Here is a 16456-nt window from a genome sequence, read left to right on the forward strand (position 1 = left end):
ACAATTGAAATAAACTTCGGGATAGTTTTTTACAAACTCATCCCAGGCGAACAATTAAATATAAATATATAAAGCTTAGTTGTGCCTCTTAAAATTGAAATGATAACCTGTGTGCTTGTATCCTCTTGACACACAAAGCACAATCAAATCCAAATCTGCTTTAGATTGCTGGAAAAAAACACACAGCTCAAAATTGCCAAAGAAAGAATTTTTGGGACCATTTCAGACACTGGAAACACCATTTACAACGATTTTTGTACCCCAAATGTTGTTATACAACACTGAGCAACTACATTTACCTTTAAAACAACAGGCGTTCACATCTCTTACTTATTCGATTCAATTAATTGTGTGTAGCCCACAAGTCTTTGAAAATATGACTGGTGACAATTGTCGTTCATGATTTGTCCTGCTGGGGGTAGTAATGAGCCTAACATTGTCACAGCAGAAATAGAACGGGGCTGATTAAAGAAGAAGAGAATATTTGGTGACGTCAATTGCTCTGCGACAAAAAAACACCTTGCAAGTAGCATGTGTCAGCCGGTCAGGATACTGAAACGATAATGCGGGGTTCACTAGCGACTATGTGAGTAGTAACGTTGATATCTGAGCAGGAAAGAGACGAACGGAGTTATTTATACTGAGCCAGTGTGAGCTAGAAGTACCTCGTTCATTTGCTGGTGTAGAAATGTTCAGCTAGCTAGCTAGCTGCTAATCTTTTTTGTAATATGTAATCTGTCGCTTTCTTTTCAGATGACCATGTGACAACCAGGCGCGTCTTGGCGGTGTTGTGAAGCAGTGCATGCCCCTGGGTCAGCAGGTGCAGGAGGCCAGGAAGGTCTGAGCTCTGTTGTCGGTGGCTATCGGTGTCCGGGATGGAGACCTGGACCCCCAATCCCAGAGCTAAGCCGTTCATCCCTCGCCAACAGCGAAGCCTGTACCTCACCTGGAAATACAAACTAACCAACAAGAGGTCGATTCGTCGGTTCTGTCAGGTAACGCGAAGAACTGCACATCGTGCGCATTATAAATAACCTAGTTTAGTTACTTAGTTTACAGTTTGTCTACTAGTTTACTTTAGTAGACAAACAAATTACAATCTAAGACAATTTGTGGTAGAGGTGGATAAAATGGAATGACAACTGTCCTCAGGAAACAATGCTTTGTTCTTTTCAAAGTAAAAATTGCAAAAAGGTGGCTCCTTGTGACCTGCCTTCAGTCATTGTGTGTCTTCACAGAGTGTTGAGTTAGTCTAACCAGGTTTCTTAAATAGCTACACATACAAAGTCTGACCCTTAGCCATACAAAGCTTTCCATTCTGTGATGGGAGTGCATCGTTGGAGGAGGCAAACATTTAAATCAAGAAGCACTGTATGACATTTTAATTTAAACCTACATTTCAAACTCGCAAGGCTGAAAAAATCCCTGATTAGAATGACATTTGGTTTGAAAAGTCGCCTTTGTCCTGCAGGCTGGGGCTATGCTGTTTCTGTTGATAACTGTGATAGTCAACATTAAACTAATCTTGGACACAAGAAGAGTAGCTGACGAAGATGCAGCAGCTCAAGAATATGGTGAGAAACATGTCCAGTGTTCTGTTTTTTCATTCCTTTCACATTTGGCACAACCACCGAATGCTTGATTTTCTGCTTTTATACTCAAAAATGACTTTGTTCCTTTATTTATTCTTTCAAAAAATAGGCACTGTTTGTGGTGACAATTGGCATCCCAATAACATAAACAGGAAAACACTACTGCTTTAAGTGGGCACGGTTTCCAGCGCAGAGATTCAAATCAATTGTAGTGTTTCCCCCAGGTTCACAAATTCAGGGGAGGTGGGTAGTAGTCGGGCAAGCGGTTCGGACGAGACACAAGTGTCAGTGTGGAACTGCTGTGCGTGGGAAGTTAACTGATTTACACTGAATTGGTAACCCTGTTAAACTTTTAATGTTGCCTTCTATCAACTTCTGAGGTCTGGTCTCACTATAACTAGTATTTGTAATCTAACTCCCTCAAAACTATGCTTAATAGATGTCCTCTGCATCATTTCTTCAAAACACTGCTGGACATATCTTGTATCTTTTTAGGAACTTTTTTTCAGTAGTTTTAGAAGTTTAGTAATTTTAATGTTTGCTATCATTTTGAGATACCTGGGGTATGATCTATGGAAAGACACTTATTTTTGTGAATTTAATTTGACACACTATTATGGAAAATGTTTTGCATGGCTTCGCTAGTAAATTTAAAAAAAAGGAATTCAATCTTGGTTTTCTGCTTCTTTTTATAGAGGACCCAATACTCAACATGGAAACCCCACGCAGGCCGGCCAATGGACGCAAAGTATTGGACATCGAGGTGTACTCGAGCCGCTCTAAGGTCTACGTGGCGGTGGACGGCACCACAGTGAGTTATAATGAAATGACTTTTCTTCCACACAAGAATGCAAGACTGACAAAATGTTTAACTTTGCATCTCCTGCAGGTGTTGGAGGATGATATGCGGGAGCAGGGCAGAGGCATCCATGTGATAGTTCTCAACCAAGCAACTGTAATTATTTTCTGTCTTTTATCTTTCATGTCAACGGTTTCCCTCATTTCAGTTTATTGGCTTTACAATTTTTATGAATTGACAGTTCTTAACCTATTTCATCCCATGTTTTTTTTGTTTAGCGTGAAAAATATTTCTGATTACAGTGTGATTAGGAGTCGTTTTGCTGAGCGTTTTCTTCCTCAATTCAATGCTTTTAATGAGGTCAAATCACAAAGGTCATATAAATCAGTCACTGTCTGTTTGTCTCAGGGTCATGTGATGGCAAAGAGGATATTCGACACCTATTCTCCCCACGAGGACGATGCCATGATCCTCTTCCTCAACATGGTGACCCGGGGCAGAGTCCTTATCTTCACCATAAAGGTCAGTCACTGCCACTGCATTGTGAATTATAAATCAATTATTCCTGTTATATTTATGTATCAAACGGTCTTCTATGGAAGCCCATTTCTACAGCACGTCTAGCCTGTCAAGCGCATGAGCTGATTCTGTAGCGTTTTTCTTTGTTGACGGATTGGCAACACTGGTTCAATAAAGAGAGAACTCTCTTCAGGAATTTTCAATCATTACTAATCACGGCTACAACAGAATAAATACCACACCGAACATATTTTCTCTTCCTAATAAGTTTGATTTATTTCTGACATGTAAATCCCGAAGATGATTTAGACTCCGCTAAAAGCGGACCAATGTACTGTATGTCAGACGGCCCTGTCTCACCCTATTTGTTATGAGGTGTGGAGTGAGTGGGTGCAATTGTCCGTACGTTTACATTTCGGAAAAGTTGGCAAGATACTCACAGATTCAGACGTTCCGGTTCAGAAAGCTCATCAACGAGATGTTAAAACGCAAACGACACTTCTCTGTGACCGTAGTGATGTCAACACCAGCTGCAAGGAGCCTGCACATATCTTAAGTCATAATTTAGACTTTGGGCTTCCATAGTCTTCTGATGCATTTAAAACACTACCTTTTTTTCTTGCAGGATGAAGGCACCTTCCACCTGAAAGATGCTGCCAAGAACCTTTTGAAGAGTTTCGGCAGCCAGGTGTCCCTCAACCTCAACTGGAGGGACATGTGGACTCTGGTGGTGAAAAAAGGAGGTAGAGAAGCAAATTTTCACTATACAAATTAGCATAAATTATTTTTTATATATTTTTATACATATAGTATTATAGATTATTGGAACTTCAATATAAGTAAACAAATCTATTTATGGTCTCCTGTGTGCTGAACAATGAAAACTTGGTAATTGAAGGGAAAAATATAATTTTGTAATACTCTTAATCCACGACTGGTTTTAACAATATGCTGTTTAAATAGACAAAATTATCTGTGGCTCAGTCTGTTGTTATGACTGTTATACATATTCTCTATATATAAAATATATAATCATATATATACATATATATATATTATAGATTAGTGCTGTCAAACAATTTAAATATTGTATCACAATTAAACGCACATTTTCGTCTTTTCTTAAGCGTCCTTTCTTTTTCATTTTAATGCTCTTATTAAAATATATATTAATAAAAGGTAAGCCTGCTACTTTGCTTTCAGCCAGCTACTCAAACAGACAAGCTTGTTGACATTTTCAGACAACAGTCGTCCATTTTTTCAAGAAAATTTTAATCTTGCGATATAAAAATTGACGTTGTTAAAATGGATTTTCATTAATGTTGTTAACAGGTTTAACTGACAGCACTAGCACTTGTCCTCCAGTGTGAATCCTCAGCTTATAATGCAGATCAATGAAACCAGGGAAGTTGGCTTCATGGGGTTACATGTTGGTTTGGTGTTCCAGGCCAGGTGTATGGAGAAAAGCACACAAAGTCTCCCGCTCTGTCAACCTGGGGAGACCCGGTGCTTCTAAAGACTGAGGTGCAGCTCACCGCTTCTGAAGGTAAGCTACAGTTCTAGCATTCATTAAAAAAGTGTAACTGCTGATGTTGCCTCACCTGCGTGCCTGCAAGCACACAATTGAAGCGTCTAACAAAATGTGGTCCTGCAGAGGCGGAGTGCCACTGGCCAGACAACGAGCTCAACAGGAGGAGGAAGCTCTTTTGCAGCAAAGTGGAAGGATACGGGAGCATCTGCAGCTGCAAAGACCCGGCGACCATCGAGTTCAACCCCGACCCTGTAAGAACACAGCAGGACACTTGACTGCTTGGACAGATGTTTGTTTCATTGAGTTGGACATAACTGAGGAGAGAAGGGCGTAGAGTAATCTGACCTGGTCTATATTTTTGAGGTATACCCTTTTCTATCACAATCCTACAAACTACTGTTTAAGGCAAGGGTTCCCAGCCACCCAAAATCTTATTGATTTAATTTGACTTTATTTCTGAAAAATATTTTATTTTGTAAAATGACCATATTCTGTCCCAATTCCATGCGCTTGTCTCTCGACACAATTCATGATTTTTACATTAATCTGATTAATATGTCTAGATTTATATTTTATGTTGGTATGCTGGTGTTTTCTTTATATTTACCTAGCAGACATGAGTTGATCTTCTTGTCACAAAGGGAAAGGCTTTCATATGCCATGAAAGTTAATCACTCTAATTCGCTTTTAAATGGCAGCGTAAAAAAATGCTGACTTCTTCTCCCCCTCACTCCAGCTACCCAACAACAATGTCTTGAATGTCCCTGTGGCTGTGATAGCAGGGAACAGACCAAACTATCTTTACAGGTAAGATCTGAAATAGTTAAATATAGTCAAATTGTGACCTTGATCCGATACCTCGCAAATTACTAAAACATCAGGTAATACTGGAATAGTAGAAGACAAAACATGAAGTTTTAAACTAGGGCTGCAACAACAAATCGCGCGATTTATTATGTCCCTCAATGATTTGCAGAGAAGCGTGCAGCAAAAATAAAAAATAAAAGAGCCGAGCCAACGTTGAGGAAAGAGCAGCAAGCAGCGCCGGCAGTTGTTATCAGTCACATGTCGCAGGCAAAGACGTCTGGTCAAGTCCCAAGGTGTGCGAGCATTTTGCATTGAATAGACTAAGAAAGTGTGTCAATGGAAATATATGCAAAGTCAACGTACCGTATTTTTTGCACTATAAACCGCGCTAGATTATAAGGCGCACTGTCAATGAATGGTCTATTTTCAATATTTTTTCACACATAAAGCGCACCGGACTATAAGGCGCATTAAGCAGAAATAAACAGTCAGACATGCATTCAACATGCCTGAATCCCTCTCGTCATTTTCTGAGTCAGTTTTGTTGCTTTTAGCTGGCAGTTCAGAAGTGATTCTGGCCTTTGTGAAAGCTCGGACCACAATTGAGACTGATACCTTAGCCCAGGCATCCACGATCCATTGGCATATAGTGGCGTAAGTCGCCCGGCGTTGTCTCCCTGTAGCCGTAATGCTGCAAGCGGTGCGTCTCTTGTAGTTTACCAAAGTTGTACTAAAACATTTTGACTTGGCGCTTTGTTCCACACAAAATTGCTTAGAGGTCAGTAAGCAAAACCAGAATTAATCCATATATAAGGTGCTTCGGATTGCAAGGCGTCGTTTTTTGAGAAAAGAGGCTTAAGTGCGCCCTATAGTGCAAAAAATATGGTAACATGGCACAAGAGCACTACATTGTCCCATTTTGACGTGAGGAACATAGGAAACCTCCAGCAGCTTATCTGCTGCTGCTGCTGCTGCTTACTCGTCATCCAGCTAATGAAGCTAGGGTTAGCTCGCTAATAACTGCTGTAAAGCAGTTAGCAAGACTGAAGCGCTTTTTTGGACCATTCATTTTTCAATCTGTTGTCTTGTATATATTTCATGCTTCCTCCCATTTTGGTTATTGTTGACAAAAATATTTGTATGTCTTGTACTTTTTATCATTTACGGTAGTCCAGTGTGCTTGCGCATATACAATAGGTTTTACGGTAGTTGATGTTTTACCTGTAAAAGGAGAAACACAGTGATAAAACCTCAGATAGAAAAGAAGCCTCTAATGCATTAATTTACAAATGCCGTTAAATTCATCTCATAGGACTTGGTTATTTATTGGCTATATTTCGATGTGGTGTATACATTTACTTAACTTGCACTTCAATGATGGTAATAATTTAATGAATAAGCTTCAAGTGAACATGGGGGTCTTTCAGAATTATTTGTGCAATGTGAATTTGGAGTTCTGTTTTAGAATAAAGGGTTGGGAATCAAAGCTTCTAAATGCTGCTCTTTTTTATCTGATTCATTGATTAATCGATTATCAAAATTGTTAGTTGCAGCCCTAATTTAACATTTTGCTAAAACATTATTTTAACCCCATAGCAAGGTTCTTTATTCTCGCGGAAATATAAAATAGCTATTTTAATAGGCATTGAAAATATATTTTCATTAAGTCAGGTTTATATATAAATCACATTGTTTATTTCTCGCTGTGTGCTTTCATTAATACTGAGACCAATCTGACCATATGTGTTGTGGTTTGGAACACAAAACAACTTGCTTTCAATATTGTCTTTTGCAAATAACAAAATTTGAAACCCCTCGTTGTCCGTTTTCAGGATGCTGAGGTCTCTTCTTTCAGCTCATGGCGTCAACCCTCAGATGATCACTGTCTTCATCGATGGATATTATGAGGTACCAAGTTTTTCTCATTTCATTTACAAATGAAAACTTTTGTTAAAGGTCTAAAAATAAAAATATGGTGAAAGTGCACCATATACTTACGCAAGAACAGGATCTTTATGTGTACTCCCATCATCTGGTATACATTGCATCAATTAACCCTGTTTGGCTCGGTAAACCAATCAATAACATGTACATCTTTTGTGTGCCTTTGACCCAGGAGCCGATGGATGTCGTAGAGCTTTTTGGACTGAAGGGAGTTCAGCACACACCCATCAGCATAAAGAATGCCAGAGTGTCCCAAGTAAACCACTTTCAGCTCTCCATTTAGGAGTTAACAACATAACGCACACCACATATTTGACTTAGAGCCACATTCACCTGGATTTTCTGTTTTCAAGAAGACGTCCAGATGTTTAGCTTTTCTCTGCTTTCTGTTGCAGCACTATAAGGCGAGTCTAACTGCAACCTTTAACCTTCACCCAGTGAGTGCCTCGTTTCTTTTTGTCTTGTCTTTAATGTGCTTAAAGAACAACCATAACATGTGCAAGCTATTAAAGTAAAGTTTATTTATAGTACTATTGGTCAGTTTATTCCCTGATTATAACTTTTCTTTTCATCCTTTGCATTTAATACCTCAGATGTCTCACCCAGTATGTTTCTTTACCAGGAGGCCAACTTTGCCATCGTCATAGAAGAAGACTTGGATATCTCCATCGACTTCTTTGGGTATGTCCTTGAGTGCACAAACACTACTCAATATAACTGATTCATCAATTATTATACATGAGGAGATGGGTCAAGTGTAAAAATGTTTCGGAGTTTTCAATAGTCTCAAATGTGAAAATGTACTACTTCTGTGTGTAGTGAATACATTTACAAAAAAGTGACTGACTGTGGGAGTGAGACACAAACAAGCTTTGTATTTTCAAACATTTTAATTGAATTATTTTCCTTTCCTTGTATTGGGGCATTCAGTTTCTTCTGAATGCAATGTTCCTTCACATGGATATAAGCTATCATAAACAGTTCGTTTCTGTTAAATGAAGTCCCTTGCTACCGTGTTGAATAACGTGTTCTTGATTTCACAGCATAATGAGACAAAAGCACCAAAATCTTCAGCAACCAGAAGCCCCACTAGGGGGCAGCATATCCTCAGTGTAAAGCTGCCACGGGCTCTTTTAGAAACCCCAGTGTTCCTTCTTTGGAAGCACTTTGCTTTGAACCCTTCTGGGCCGAGCTGCCCACTTAAAGCGCTGACTTCAGTTAGCTCAGAAGCCCTGCGTTTTTAGTGGCAGGTCGTTTTACAAGATGAGCTTTGGGCTCAAAGATGGAGAGTAGAGAATCACCAAAACGAGCCTTCCTGTCAATAAAGACAAGCCTGTTAGTTAGTTTAGGGTTATATATTAATAATAATACGGCAATGTGTTGCAGATGTTGTGACCATAGAAATGCATAATTTTCCTTGCATTTTAATTTCAACAATAACAAACATAGTATTGTCAGAGTTTCTATATTTCTTATATATTGATATTTCTTCTTCGATACGAAAATGAATGTTGCTCGCCTGATGTTTAACCTGCACAGAGCAAACCATGTTCTCTTTTCAGTCTTTGGGGACCTCTGGGACATACTCGTGTTGAACCGCCATGGAAAAAAGTGCATTTGGGATTTGATAATCTTCTATAATTTAGGCTTTAAATTTGTACTGTCTTAAAATATTTTAAAGAGTTTTTTTTAAAAGTCTTAAAGTATTACAATGTTCTCCCTGAGTTTATCGTGAGTATCAGTTTACTGTTGCCCAACAGAGCATTGTTTAAATGTTTGATCGAGTACTAATTACCTTTCTGTACCTCCATCAGGTTCCTGAGTCAGACCCTGCACCTGTTGGAGGAGGACGACAGCTTGTACTGTATTTCAGCCTGGAACGACCAGGTGAGGGGCGACTGCCTCACCTGCTCCAAATGTGTCTGCCCTTCACCTTAGATCTCTTCTCTTGTGACATTGGTTCTTTTTTTCTCTTTACTCATTGCTTATATACATTATGCTGTTACTACTTTGTTCTATACCTGCTGTAACACACACACACACACACATGTGGCCCACTTTAGACATGATAACCTTATGAAATGGATACATTTTTGCGTCACTTGCATCTCTGACAGCTAATGGGTTGTATTTCAGTGATGAGGTGATCTATTGGTTCTCTTTCAACCTGAGGGTGTAACTGAACATTGTCACAGTGGGGGGACAGCACTACTGCCCACTGATTGACCAAAAGAACCACTTGATGTCCACAGAAATTCTTCATGCGCATGACAGCTGCTGTGATTGTTTTTGTTGTTGTGCAGGGCTATGAGCACACTGCAGAAGACCCGGCCCTGCTGTACAGAGTGGAGAGTATGCCCGGTCTGGGCTGGGTGCTGAAGAAGAGCCTCTACAAGGACGAACTGGAGCCAAAGTGGCCGACGCCTGAGAAGGTGCAGCTTTTAAGAACTAAACTTCACTCAACCAAGCATACTTGCTGACTAGTTTCAAAATTGCATCAGTCTGCTTTCCAAAAACTTTCTTGGAAAAGGACTTTTTTTCATTTGTATTTATTTTATGTGTTTGCTTTTGCAGACAAAGATGATGGCGAGCATCTGAAGAAAGTTGAATATTTAGCTGCTAAAGAGCCTGATATTGTTAGGAGTTGATGATCTGTGTTTGTCTTGCAGCTGTGGGACTGGGACATGTGGATGCGAATGCCCGAGCAGAGGAAAGGCAGAGAGTGCGTCATCCCCGACGTGTCCCGCTCGTACCATTTTGGCATCATCGGCCTTAACATGAACGGCTATTTTCATGTAAGATCTGAAAGAGCCTTTTTATAACACCTCAGCGACACAATTCATAATTTCTTAACTCTGTCTTTCATTTATTTTATATATATATATATATATATATATATATATATATATATATACACACACACACACACTGTAATTGAACTATTTCTTCTCATAGGAGGTATATTTCAAGAAACATAGGTTCAACACAGTTCCCAATGTGCAGCTGACAAATGTTGACAGGTCTGTACACTCGGGTTACATTATTTCTGCTTTTCATACCAAACAGCAACAATAATTAACACCGTGACTGCTGTGGTGTTCTTGTTCTTGACAGTTTAAAGCAGGATGCTTATGAAGTGGAAATCCAAAACCTGTTGAAGTAAGACCTACTTATGACTTAAAACCTATGATTTAGATTACGTTATGAAGTTATATTTATGTTACACGATGCGTGTGTGATCTCAGGGAAGCGGAGGTACTGGACCACACAAAGAACCCGTGTGAGGACTCGTTCCTGCCGGACACGGAAGGAAAGACCTACGTCATGTTCATTAAGATGGAGACGGAGATGGACACTTCCACCTGGACAGAGCTCGCCAAGGTAAAACGAAGCGGGAACACTGACTCTGTGAACTAAAGTGGGTTTTAAGGAATAGGATGAGATCTCTAGTCTTTCTGCGTCCTCTGAAAAGTGCCTCCATGTTTGGGACCTTGATGTTCGGGGATACCACCGAGGCCTGTGGCGGCTTTTCAGAAAAAGGAATCACGTCCTGGTGGTGGCCGCGCCAATCTCTCCATACTCGTAAGTGAGAGCTTTAATTGCACTTGGTGAATTCGCATAGATGCCGTGGTCCGTGTGATGTCATTTGCACACGGACAGCACTTTAATGAACACATCCAGCAACGCTGACTCAACATAGATTGTAAACAAAGAGGTGTACGTGTCAGCTGTCCACTTTGAAGCTAATAGGGGTCTTAGCAGCTCCACGTCTATACACACACAGGTGTAACAGCTTTTTGGCCTCCTAAGGGTACCTCCGGGTATAAAGGGTTGATAATATGATGCCCTGTAGCTAGTTATCTGTGCAACACTGACCTTGTATTGTGAGTAAGGGTCAGCCTGTAGCACCGAGGCCTCATTAGTGCCACAGTCTCAGCTGCAGCATTGAGTTTTGCGGCCTGTGGTCCCCGAAGGTGCTTCCGTTTCAAGCGAGGGGCCAAGCTAACACGCTGCTTATACCTTGTGTTGAATGAAAGTAGCCCTCAATCATTTTTTTCTCCTAGACATTGAAGCACTGACTACTGATAGAAGTGAGTCTAATTTCCAGCTTTTGCCAAGGCTTCTTCGAGGCACAGGCGTGACGGACAGCTGAATCGGTTACATTTGGAGTGTGTCTGCTCACGCAGACACTTGTGAAAAGGAAGGCTGAAAAATGCATCTGAAGCACGGATGGCTTATCCGAGCTATACCTCTTGATTTGTTCTTTGGGATACAGCCCCACTTAAGGAGGTCACACGTTTTGGTGGAAAACACGTCTTGAATTTCATGCAAGAAAGATCCCCGTCGACTAGCTGTAGTTTTTAGATGTACAAGTTATTTGTTGTAAAGCAGCAACAAACATACTCTGTTTTGGTTTCGTTCTGTTTTTTCTTGCCACACTGTAGTAAAAAAAAAATGTTTCAGAAGTTTATATATTTATAATTTAAAGACATCAACCGCAGTCTGTAAGAAAATGCAAGAAATATGTCTGGTCTATCTCACCACTTCCTTTCTCCTCTCTGTCCATCTCTTTGTCTCATGACCAGCGTGAAAAAACCAGCCAGTGTTACTCCCATTCACTTAGAGCCTCTGCCCAAAGAAGAGGGAGCCCCGGTGGAGCAGATGTAGACCTGATGTTACACACACACACACACACACACACACACACACACACTTCAACCAGGCCTTCACTCTTCTTCACCAACAACCACTTCATATCATAAGGACAGCGTAAGCAGCGTTTGGACTTTCCCTTGATTTGAACTTGTGGACAAGAGGATACCTGTGAAATGAAGTCCCGATCAACACTACAAAATGTGCTACTTTATCCGTCCAACAGCTTGACACGGAGCAATGATGAACTAGTTTTGGTTAAACGTGAGTGACTGACTGAAACTTTATGACTGTCAACGGCTGTGTTTTTTTTGTTTTTTTCTACCACAACTGTGGGCTGATCTGCGATCTCAAAAATTTCAATTCCACTTAACAAGAACTGCACCGAGGACATAGACACACTGACGCTGCAAGATGGATCGTTTTTCTCAGTTATTTGTGGTAACTACTGAGAGCTTTGTTCATTTTTTAAAAAGTGTTTTAACTTATCTCTATTTATTTTACATGTATCAATCAAAACAGGCATTCAATGGTTTTATGGCTTTTACGTTTTCTTTTATTAGAACAAAATTCCTCAAGATCAGTGCATTTTTAACAGATGTTTACAGATAATAAAATAATGTACATATAAACCTATATTTTTTTTTGATAAATGTAAAGGGTCAGAATATTTTCCAGTGTTCATACGAGTTCATAAAAGCCCTGTGGGTTTTTGCTATTACTCGAAATTGGCTGAAAGAAGATATTTAGCAACACACTCGAATTTGAAACACACCATGCTGACTTGATTGTACCATGCTTTTGTCTAAAGGCATTTTTTATATTTGATCAAATCCGATGATTCACTAATTTGATAACTTTTTTTGTTTTTTTTAACAATTTTTACCGCACACTTTCTTCTTATTGTTTATTTTATTTTGTATGAGAGGAATTGATTATGCAGTTCTTCGCATATTTAAACCGTTTTCCCAAATGTTAATAATCTTGTTTTCCCAAGACGAGAGATCTGAATCTCGTCATTATGAGATACAAAGTCTCAGTTAAAATCTATACCTTATTTTTCTTTGGGCTTTTCATTATGTTTGGTACATTTGAGATCAAACGACAAAATAAGCTATACGTTACCTTTACACCACTGCAGTGAAACAAATGGAGTCAGAAAGGCGATTAAAATCAAAACACTGAGGCGTTTCTTAACACCTAAATGTTTAAAAACACAAATGTAGCTGTACGTTTTAAGTCAGCATATTTATGGCATCTTGAGCTGGTGTAAAACAAGTGCCTAAAATATCTATTGGTGGTTGTATGCTATGATAGCTGGAAGTTTGTCCCCAAACTGTTTGATCCTACTTTCAAATATTCGGTCAACAGTTTTCTTGGATTTCTAGCTGTTTACACTATGAAACACTTGTTGACGCCCTTAATGGCATTGGTGTGTAATTGGAATTTGGTGGTTTCATAAAATATGATATGTTCCCAACCATTTCAAATGAAAGGTGAGTCATTTTATTCAACAGGATCTTCATCCACCTTCTTCACTTTGACTTTGAAGAGGTTTGAATCTCGCATAACGCCGTACCGACTAAATGAATGAATGAATGTGTGAGACATGTTTCAATACTTCCATCATTATTTGCAGTGGTTGAATTTTATTGTGAGTAATTGTGTGCTAACAAATTCCATATTTTCTATCAGGAAATCCTGTCAGACAGAACCACTTATTCAGCAGTAATACGGCCCGCCTCACTTTTGGTTTTAAGAAGTAAAAGTAAGATTGTTTGATTCCTAATTCAATGCTGCCTTTTTATTAACCTGTATTATATATTATATTGGCAGTTTGTGCAAACAAAATCATTTTCTCCCCATCTGCCGTTTTCTGTGTTTTGCTGTGAGATAATTTGGAAAATAGTGATTGTTTCTCTTTGAGGTCATACCCAACTGTATGTTTTAATAATTCATACAGGAGGAATTTCCATTGGTGCATATTATTGTTGGCATAAACTCGGTGCTATTGTTATTCTTGGCTGTGGTTTTTGTACATGTGTGGGCTCTTGCTGCCTGCAGATTTCCCCAGAGGCTGCCTCCAGGCAGCAACGGGGCGAGAGGACCCATGCGGCAAGGGAAATGTATGCAAATCCTGTGGGCTCATTGGATTTCTGCAGCCATTGCGGTCCACCAAGGACGAATATGGCTTTCTGTCCTTTTGAGGTCTGACTTTTATCACCTGTGATCAAATAAAGCAGGAAACATATGGCTCTAATCAAGGGCTGCTGCACATAAAGTCCTATTTTTGGAATGCACCTTTGCCTGTAAAATCTTTAATCTTTTAAGACCTGATGCTTGAGTTTTCTATTTTGAAGAGGGTTTCTTTCCCACCTTGAAAGCAGCATTTTGTTTTAATTCTTTGAAAGTCAGCTTGAAACTTGATTTTAGTACCGTGTCAGTTACCATGTTGACAAATACTAGTGTCAAATTCATGGTATCATTTGGTAATTGCTGGCAGAGTTGTGCAAGTTATACTGTATGTCATTGTAGTGTAAAGTGTATTTTTATATCCTCTTCCCTTTCCTCTTTGACAAATACTTAAAAAGTTAAAAGTCAAGACATCTTTTTCTTTTTGTCTTTTCTTTAGTCCCAAAAGTAAATTGAAGTGCACTACTAAGTATTTCAAGTCTGCTAAAAGTCTAGGTATATAAGCGCCCTAATTATGCAATTAATTTCCTTGAATGTATAGAAGTCAGCCCTGTCTAGTGAACAAGTGGAACTTCTCTGAAATGAAATTTATGGTTTTGTTGCAATTTGGCCCCCTGTGTGCCCAATGCGTGCAGGGATAGAACTTCGTCGGGTGCATTTTGTGCCAGGCGGGGATCTCAACCCACCGCATCACAAAAGGCGTCCTTACGGCTCTCTAAACTATGGACTGTTCAAAGCTATGATTTGCCAGTTTACTTTTGAGGGCGGTCCATTGTTCCAAGATGTCACTAGCTACCGCTTTGGGGACTTATTGTTCATATTGACTATGTAGCACACAAAGAACCAAGTTCAATCTGAATTATCTATTGAGCCCATATCTACTAGAAATAATCCATTATGGTTGATAACAGCTGAGGGGGCATTAACACCGACCTGTTCATTTTCTATCTGTCTCATTAACAAGCACCTGTGTGACGTGTTAATGAAGTCTGTCTGTCATGTTCGTCAGTTTATATTCATGAACCATTCTGCGGGAAACATTTGCGTCACGTCTAATTAAGATGGATGTTATGAGTAAGAAGTGATAGCTATTGTGTGTGACGGTGCCACAGGGCATTTGTTTCATTGTCAGCACACGCACTCGCACATCTGTCCTCACCAGCTCTAGTTCCAGACCTGGCCATTTGTGGCCGTCAGTCAGAAATTGCCGGTTTGTGTGTGTGTGTGTGTGTGTGTGTGAGTTTTTACCGTATTTTAAAACGTCATTTTTGACCTATTGAGCATTCTTATGAGCCGAGCTCAGAGGCTGATGGCAGAAATATAGATTGAATATTGATTTTGTGTATGTGTGAGTTAAGGAGCGGGGGGTTATTGTTAAACATGGAGCCCAGACAATGACAGATTTAATTCTAAATACCCCCCAAGTCTGTAATTATTTGTTTGTCTTCTCGCTCTTTCTCTTCCCCGTCCCTTCATTTCAACGAGCTGTGTTGCAATGAAAGACACACTAACAGAATTCATAGTACAACTTTTTTTTTTGGATTCTGTGTTTCTGTAACCTATTAATCTTAATTTATGCCGTCACATGTTCACATACACAACCCCTGCCCAACATGGTCCAAACACATTGACACCTAAAGCCCACACCACTGCCCCTCGTAGCCCCCGTTAGCCTTACTACACCTTTTGTTAAGATGAGATGAGCCTTATTGTCTCATCATTGCGCTGTTCTTAATGGTATTATTTTTACACTTCTCTAATGTATTACATTTGTTTTGCCTTATGAAAAATAAAATCTGTAGGAAAATTATGGATTTGATTCAAGGAATCATCCAAGTGTACCGTAGCGTTAACGCAAATAAACCTAGGATTAAATGCAGAACAAAGTGAACAAAAGATTTTTTGACAAAAAACTTTAACAGTATGCACCGTTGCTGCTTTTCAAACTATTTTAGTTCTCTCTTTTAGTGTTATTTTTAATAGAAAAATGAAAATGCCTCCATGTTTGTTGAATCTATGACTTGGTCAAATGGATGTACTTGTAGATTAACAATTTCCCTTCTCCACGTAGCATTAATTTGCGCTGTTGGCAGCCACTTGACGAGTGTCCTTTTTAGCTCCGTTTAGAAACATCAGGGTAGTTCACACCAGATGGTTCTTCTCATATATCACTTACTGTCTACCTGTGGATCACTGCTGGGTATTTAGAACACTGGGGATTTAACAGCGGTTATTTGTCAACAACGTAAATGATGCTGATGTGAGCTGAACCATAAAATGAGGAATTGGGCCTTAAATTCAAAATCTTTCTCTCACTGTCATTCTATTTCTCACATAGACTCGTGCGAATAAAGCTACTATCTAATTGCAGTTATTTTCTGAGAAAATGGGACAAAAGAAAATGGTAAATGGATGGAT

The 16456-nt window shown here is 39.5% G+C and overlaps 1 protein-coding gene across 1 annotated transcript; it reads left to right on the top strand.

Moving 5' to 3' along the window:
* Positions 1 to 464: 464 nt before the first annotated feature.
* Positions 465 to 14445, top strand: pomgnt1 (protein O-linked mannose N-acetylglucosaminyltransferase 1 (beta 1,2-)). The gene is made up of 22 exons (XM_037469945.2): positions 465 to 586; positions 754 to 995; positions 1472 to 1574; positions 2288 to 2403; positions 2482 to 2547; positions 2800 to 2913; positions 3536 to 3653; positions 4358 to 4456; positions 4565 to 4692; positions 5178 to 5248; positions 7081 to 7156; positions 7365 to 7448; positions 7588 to 7629; positions 7815 to 7873; positions 9007 to 9079; positions 9496 to 9624; positions 9862 to 9987; positions 10148 to 10212; positions 10307 to 10351; positions 10438 to 10573; positions 10665 to 10774; positions 11779 to 14445. Exons 2-22 carry the CDS (start codon positions 876 to 878, stop codon positions 11858 to 11860), a joined length of 1962 nt encoding a protein of 653 aa, XP_037325842.2. The 5' UTR covers positions 465 to 586; positions 754 to 875; the 3' UTR covers positions 11861 to 14445.
* The last annotated feature ends 2011 nt before the right edge of the window (positions 14446 to 16456 follow it).

Source organism: Pungitius pungitius, chromosome 7 (genome assembly GCF_949316345.1).
Source record: "Pungitius pungitius chromosome 7, fPunPun2.1, whole genome shotgun sequence".
Taxonomy (NCBI): Eukaryota; Metazoa; Chordata; class Actinopteri; order Perciformes; family Gasterosteidae; genus Pungitius; species Pungitius pungitius.